Source organism: Papaver somniferum, chromosome 4 (genome assembly GCF_003573695.1).
Source record: "Papaver somniferum cultivar HN1 chromosome 4, ASM357369v1, whole genome shotgun sequence".
Lineage (NCBI taxonomy): Eukaryota > Viridiplantae > Streptophyta > Magnoliopsida > Ranunculales > Papaveraceae > Papaver > Papaver somniferum.
In genome coordinates this window covers 75,723,913-75,731,357 of record NC_039361.1, presented here as the reverse complement: position 1 = coordinate 75,731,357, position 7,445 = coordinate 75,723,913, and the positions used below count along the sequence as shown (strand labels likewise).

Genomic DNA, 7,445 nt, shown 5'->3' with positions numbered 1-7,445 from the left:
GCCCACATTTAATTTTAGGTACTGTGACACCCATAATTATATGAAATTATTAAAAATGTCTGCATGATGGATTATGCATCCGCATGACGGGTTATGCATCAGGGGTATAATTGACAACGCAACTTGGATATAACATATCTAAAAATACGTGCCTTGGAATTTTACAATTTTTATATCGTTGGAAATCATTTTAAGAGAGCTATGCAACGAGCACAAACAAGAATATCAAATTTTTGTTTTTCACGAAAAAATCGGAGGTGATCATCATTTTAGGCAAAATTTTCGAAAACTTGATACATAACTATGCAACCACCAAAAAAGATGCATAACACATTCTGTAGACGCATAACGAATTATGCAACCATTTTCTCTACTGCATAACAAATTATGCATTTGGATAACAAAATTATGCATCTATAACAAGTTATGTAACCATTGTTTTGGTTGATTTTAGTGCGTCTATTTTCGTAGCTTCATAATGTAACAAGTTATGTAACCATCATAATGGTTGAATAATTTACGGACGCATATCAGGTTATGCATCTATTTTCTCGATGCATAATGCATTATGCAGTCATATTTTCGGATGCATAATAGGTTATGCATCCATTTTCACGATTACATAACATGTTATGTAGATATTATTGTAGGTGCATAACAAGTTATGCAGCCTTATTTTTTGCTGATTTCAATACTAAGAAAAAAAGTAGCTGCATAACGTGTTATGCAACCGTTTTCTGGACTGCATAACAAGTTATGCATCAACCTTTATAGATGCAACAACCATTTTCTTAGCTGCATAATGAATTATTCAACCATTATGATCAACACCAATACCAATACATTCGTAGCTTTTCAACCAACAACACCAACTCCTCAAACTTGTCATGTACCTAATAATCTAAAGAATACATATCGTTAGCAGATGATAGAGGCAAATAGTTTGTTGTGTCTCCACAACATGGCACGTATAATTAACAAAAAGCATTCCTCAAATCCATACTGATACGGAGGCCAATATGTAGATTTGGCCATCTTTTGCAAACATTCCAATTAACACCTTCATGTATCCGATTAATACACCTTTTGTAATCATGGCTCAAAGAGGCTAATCTCGTGTACCAAAAATCATTCGCACCTGAAAGTGACATGATCCGATCTCTTTACAGCGACTCGTATATTTATGTCTCGATAGATAACCATTTCGTTCCACTTTCCTAGTGTTTCATCTGTGAAGCTTAATTAGTTATTTTCATGAATCATTATCAGTTGTCATTAACTGGAGATCTTCATCTGCACCACCAGTAGCTATGCAAAACAAATTCATGCCATGACAAACCAAATTCTTATACATCATTTGAATTACTGAACCAGATCACCAAAAGGGCAAATGAAATTTACAGATCCATGTTCACACTTAACCCCTGTAAAGGAGATCTTCAAATCCAGTATAGTGTTGCAGTTCCAACTCTTCCTAATATGCAGATGAAAAATGATACAAAATATATGCGCTGTTAAAATCAAAATAATTGAATATCAAATCAAGATATAGACGCAAATAAAAAACCAATAATCTAACGAATACAAATGATAATCCATTAACTTCACAAATTCACAAAACCAAAGAATCATTATAAAAACACTAAGAAATCTGATGGAAAAGACTTCGAACACAGATCTAAAACCTAAAAACGAAGAATCATAATAAAAACTAGGAAACTTCAATCCATTCGAGTTCTCCATTATGATTCAAAAGCTCTTTGCTTCAATCCATCTTTCAATTTCATTATAATCAAATTATGATATCTAGAATTTCCTTTCACTTCAAATAAAAGAAAGTTACTTATGTGTTAACAATCAAGATTCATATGAAAAATCTAAAATCTAATAAAACCCTAAAAATTAAAAATCAGGAGTAGAGTAATACCTTATCAGAGTATGCATCCGGAGGTGGGTAATAACTTCAAATCTTATGGAAATTACGAAAGAGAAGATGATTATTGAGACGATTGGAAGAAGAAGGTGATAATAACTACTTTATTGTTTCATGTCTACTCTTCTCTCAAATCGTAGAGTCCGTTCTCACTCAAATCTCAGATATCATTCCAACGAAAATGGATAGTTGGCTTTACAAAAAAAAAAAAAAAAAAAAAAAAAAAAAAAAAACAGTATCTGGAAAATATGGGTTTGTGCAAAATTTTGACGGGGAAAATGGGTGCGCCCATAAGATTTCACGCGCATGGGTTTGTGAATGAGAAAAACTAAAAAAGGGGTCTAGTAGTTTTCACAAAAAAATCATGGTCCAAAAAAAACACCATTTTTGGGGACCATGGTTTTTTTGGGAGGACCATGGTTTTATTTTGGGTAAAGACATTAGAAGTAAATTTAGATCACCCCTTATCTACATATTTATATTAATACCTAAATTATCCTCCTCATTAATTTTGGGTAATGATTAGTTAGTGTTAATAATAGTTAGTGTAATGATTAGTGAGATGATTAAGTTAAAGATAATTAGTGAGATTAAAAAATCAGATGTTTTTTTTTAAAAAGAAGTAGAATTATTGAGAGAGTAAAGTTAGAGAAGATGAAGAAGGAAAACATGAAAAACGATGGATTTTACCAACCACAACCGGAGGAAGGGTATTTGGGTACCCAGGTATGCTTCAAACTTAGATAATGTTGGTTGAATTGCTCCAAATTTTCAAAAAACTGTAAATTTTTAGAGTAGATTTGGGCTTGTTCGGTTACCTTATGTGAAGAACAGGTTACCGAACTCATCTGAAAGTGTAATTCGGTTACTTCTTCCAAACACGCAGGTTGCCGAACTCGCTCTTTAATGGAGGTTTTAGTCGTTCGGTAAACAGACATGTTACCGAACTTTGTTTATAGGAGTTACAGAGCAATGTTCGGTTGGTTCGCAAACTTTAACCCAACAACATATCTAACCGAACTCCACATGTATGGAATTAATGAAGAGTTCGGTTTGTCAAGATTTTTTGCGAACAAACCGAACAGAATGGGCAAAGTTTGGTTAAATCATAACTCAACATAGTGGGAAAAATAACACAGTTCGGTAACATTGTTTTTTTTTTTTTTTTGTATTATGGGTAGAGTTCGGTTACTAACTAGTTTTAGAAGTTTTTGCGAACCAACCGAACACAATATATTGGTTTTAAATGAGGAGTTCAGTTAAAACTAATTTTTGCGAACCAACCGAACACAATATATTGGTTTTCAATGAGGAGTTCGGTTAAAACTATTTTTTGCGAAAAAGTAAATTCGTAATAACCGAAGTGTTCTTCGTGTTCTTGGTTTCAGAATGTTCGGTTACAAAACTAATTTTTTTAAACTATTCCTAACTGAACATGCCACTTTAACTTCCATTTAAACCATATTTTAATGATTTCTACTCAATTTACCCAATTATTTGATGATTTCTACTCAATTTACCCTATCAAAAAACGAATTAAAAACGATTGATGGGTTCTTCAATCGAACGAGGAACGTCAAGGAAAGAGAGAAGAAGAAGAGAATATTTCATTTTTCAAAACTAAAAAATTTCGATTACCCTCCAGTTTTCTTTTTTTGATTTTGATTTTGGTTAATAGATTCATTTAGATTAAATGTATATGATTAGATTTCTATAATTATTAGGTTAGTTTTAATTTAAATTAAAGTAAAGAGTAAATGTGTATTTATCTAACTTTAGGACACCCCTTATAAGTATAGGGAGGTTGGCTTAATAAGACCATGGTCCCAAAAAAAAACCATGGTCCCTAAAAAAAAACCGTTCAAATTTTATGTACTAACTTTAACCTTAAGCCCGGGTACAAAACTGGTCAAGCCCACCCACTTACAACATTTCTAGTTCCGCCTGCAAAGAGAGCTTTTTACGGCTTCTAAAAACTTAACGGTACAGAATTTTGAAAAACCCGAAACAAACAAACCCTTAGATCGTCATTACCAATAAAATGCTCCTCACTCGTCTACAGAGTACAGTCAATAAAATTATCTTCACTCTTCTACAGTCGAAGTTGGCTGCAAAGAGACTCCAGTGGATTCAATTTTCAAACCAAAAAACGGTAAATAAAATCCGCCAAAAATTGAAATGGTATTACAGAGATATTGAATCTTAGACCCGCAATACCAATCATTAGACCCGCAATACCAATCAAAATCATTTATTCAGGTTCTTTCGTTTTTTTCTTTCTTTTCATACCCTAGAAATACAAGAAAAATCCCCAAATCAGGACACCTGATTCTCATGGCTCAAAGTAACTCCTATGAAGAAGCACGGAAACTACGATTAGAAGATAATAAGAGAAAATTTCAGGTCTGTTTTATTACATCCCTCAAACCCTAACTCCTCTTTTTGATTAATTTCTTACATTTTGTTTATGTTTTCAAGGAATTGGGTGTTTTTAAAGATGGCCAACAGTCTATCAAATGTCATCAGAAAGAAAAACAATACTGCGGTAGTAAGCTTTCGACTACTTAATATGATCAGTTTTGTTTGATTCTTTTGCTTTGTTTGATATGTACATTGTAATGATGTAGAAAAATCAAGTGAAATCAAAGAGAACTCCTGTAAACCCTGATTTTGTGAGACGCTCTTCACGACCTCGGGAGCAAGTTACTTACACCGAAAATCTTGGGCTCAAAAATTGCAAAACAAGGTATAATTTCTAGCTAAAGCAAACTCCATTTGATCTGTGTAAGGGGTACACTACCACTTTGAATAGTCTTAATGGTCGTGAATGTGCAGCTACATAGCAACAAGAGTTGTGACTTATGCGGAACGATCCGATGCACTGAACCGTGCCATGAGCTTTCAAAGTGGTTTACTGTCTGGAAATCCATCTTTTGTTAAATCAGTGTTGCATTCACACGTGTCTGTGCTGGTAAGCTAGAACAAAACTAACATTTATATGATGTTCTCTAAATTTCCGTTTTTTTTCTTTCATATTCAATGATATTGCAAATTGTTTTATACTTCCTTTTACCCATGTTTTTTTAAAAGTTTGTACCAGTGGAAATTCGCAACAATCACCTTCCCAGGGAAGCAGAAGTACGGATTGTGTTTGAAGATGAAGACGGTTCAGTGTATGAAGCAAAATACAATGGAGTATATGGACTACTCACTACTGGATGGAAAACATTTTTCATGGATCATAAATTGGATAATGGAGATGCCCTGGTAATTGAGATTATTGAGCCAACAAGAGTTAAAGTAAGATCACTATTACCAACCACACTATTTTCACTTGTACGTTCGATTCTTTTTTATAAATGCATCGTTTAATCTTCACATGTCTTATACATCTTTCCGGAAATGTAAAGATGGACTTGGTTCCAAGTTCATGGGAGCTTTTTGCTTCACTAGAGTTTAGTCACAAGATATACGATTTATAGTTCTTTCAAAAGTTCCCACTGCCTTCCCCTTGAAGACAGTTTTAAAGTAAGATGAAGCGAAGAATGAATATGATTGTTGAAATCAAACGTTAGCCCTTAGTTAATTGTACGATGTTATGTTGGACACAGTTTCCTCAATAACAATCTTTTGTTTCTCATAAACGTGTATGGCCCGAAGCCTAACTTATATTCAGTAACCATGTTTATGTTAAATTTTGTAAGTCTTTTTGGTGACGTCTAACTTACTTTCCAGCATATATAGGAACTTTTTAATGATAATCAAACCTGTACAGGTACATATATTTAAAGTGCCCAACGACGTCAGTGAAGTGAAAGTTGATGAGCTAAAGAACACTGAAGAAAGTAACTCTATCAAGACAGTGGATGTGAACAAATTGCCAAGGCTACAAGGAGACGAAGTCCGTAACCCAAATAAAGTTGAACACTGTGATACAAGAATCACAATGCTGAAGAATTAACACTAGATCCTTGCTCAATCCAGAGCTGAATTTTCTGCGGATGAACTCAGACCTAACAAAATCTAAACTGATTGGAAAAAAATCTTTTCGTAGAAGGTAACCTTAACTATCGAAGTGTTGACAACAAGATCCTTTTGATTATAAAAAACAGTTCTACTATGTATATGATAATTGATTGAGCTAGAAAAATTCCTTCTACTTGCTAAATGCTAAAATTTTGTGCAGTATTTTTGTGTCTAATTACAATGATTCTGAAATTTAATCGAGTGCATCTGATGTTAAGGAATACGTGGCAATAATAGAGTAGTGATTGCATACTCCAGTTGAACATTTGTGGCAAATTGCAGAAAGCAAACATGGTTCTGCTGCTCTCCAAAAAAAATTGCTTTCTGAAACTCAAATGGCTGAGTAATTCCATAACCTGTGTTTAATCCTTAGCTAGATGGAATGATATGAGATGATGGGGGTATGGATTCTTACAAGACTATCGTTTGACCCATTTCTTTCTTTCCTTTTCATCAGATTTTTTCTGATCCTCTCTGAGTTAGAGCTCAATTTTCCTTTCTTCCGACAAGCTTGTCTTTTCATCTTAGTTTTCAAAAATCTTAGGGCTTGTTTGGTACAGTTTTGAAAAACAGTTTTCAAAAATAGTTTTCCACTGTTTTAAAAACATACCCTTTTTTCCTTGTTTTCATTTTCTAAAAATTGTTTGGTAAACTGTTTTTGAAAACAAGGAAAACCAACTAAATCGGATCAAATGTAAAGATTCGTCTAAGAGATAGTGATATTAGTCATGACTCACTTGCAATCATTCCCCATCTCTTACTTTGTTCTGAAAAGAAGAAAAGAATAAAGAAAAGAAAAAAAAAGAAAACACAGAAAACAATAATTTGTTGTTTTCATTTTTTTATTTTTAAAAACAGAAAACAGATATAAAACATTTTCTGAAAATGTCCTTACCAAACGCGTTTTCTCCTGTTTTCTCCTGTTTTCTCTGTTTTTAAAAACAGAAAACTGTTTTTGAAAACTATACCAAACAGGACCTTAATCTCTGCTTTCTTATTCAAATTTCTGATTTTTCTACTTGGTTCAATTTGCTTCAATTTGAATAATAGACATGCTTTTCAATTTCTGAATAATAGACATGCTTCAATTTGCTTTCTTGTATCCTTTCTTTTCATATTTCTCTGCTTTAGTGTTTTCTTGTTTTTCTGAATTTTGGTCTTTTGATCTTGTAAAGGATAAAATCTGTAGGGTTTAAGGGTGGATCTCTTGAACCATTAGGCTAGACTATCGGACTTACTCAACCATTTCTGATAACCCTTCTCCAATCTCCTAATTCTCTTTATGTTTAAATTCACTCCAATCTCCTAATTCTCTTTATGTTTAAATTCATATATCTGTCATATCCCTGGCTAGCCTTAGTGGCAGATGGTGGCCCTTATCAGTTTGGTTTGAGTACGTTATTATCTGTAGCTTATTTAACAAGTTTTTAGTATTAATTAAAGTGTTGTTAGACTGAACGGCTAGGATATTGTGAGAGTGAAGTGA

At 33.2% G+C, this 7,445-nt stretch overlaps 1 protein-coding gene and 1 long non-coding RNA gene across 4 annotated transcripts; one reads left to right on the top strand and one right to left on the bottom strand.

Moving 5' to 3' along the window:
* Positions 1 to 786: 786 nt before the first annotated feature.
* On the bottom strand, positions 787 to 2,135 carry LOC113273998. The gene is made up of 2 exons (XR_003322701.1): positions 1,928 to 2,135; positions 787 to 1,474 (listed from the first exon to the last, which is right to left on the bottom strand). It is a non-coding gene; the product is annotated as an uncharacterized LOC113273998 (long non-coding RNA).
* Positions 2,136 to 4,019: 1,884 nt separating this feature from the next.
* Positions 4,020 to 6,187, top strand: LOC113273997 (B3 domain-containing protein Os05g0481400-like). 3 transcript variants are annotated; one of them, XM_026523555.1, is made up of 6 exons: positions 4,020 to 4,336; positions 4,431 to 4,478; positions 4,561 to 4,679; positions 4,769 to 4,904; positions 5,024 to 5,233; positions 5,709 to 6,187. In XM_026523555.1, exons 1-6 carry the CDS (start codon positions 4,268 to 4,270, stop codon positions 5,892 to 5,894), a joined length of 768 nt encoding a protein of 255 aa, XP_026379340.1. In that variant the 5' UTR covers positions 4,020 to 4,267; the 3' UTR covers positions 5,895 to 6,187. The 3 variants fall into 3 exon arrangements, with proteins under 3 accessions (XP_026379340.1, XP_026379342.1, XP_026379341.1); XM_026523557.1 differs by having other exon boundaries at positions 4,412 to 4,478; XM_026523556.1 differs by having other exon boundaries at positions 4,412 to 4,481.
* The last annotated feature ends 1,258 nt before the right edge of the window (positions 6,188 to 7,445 follow it).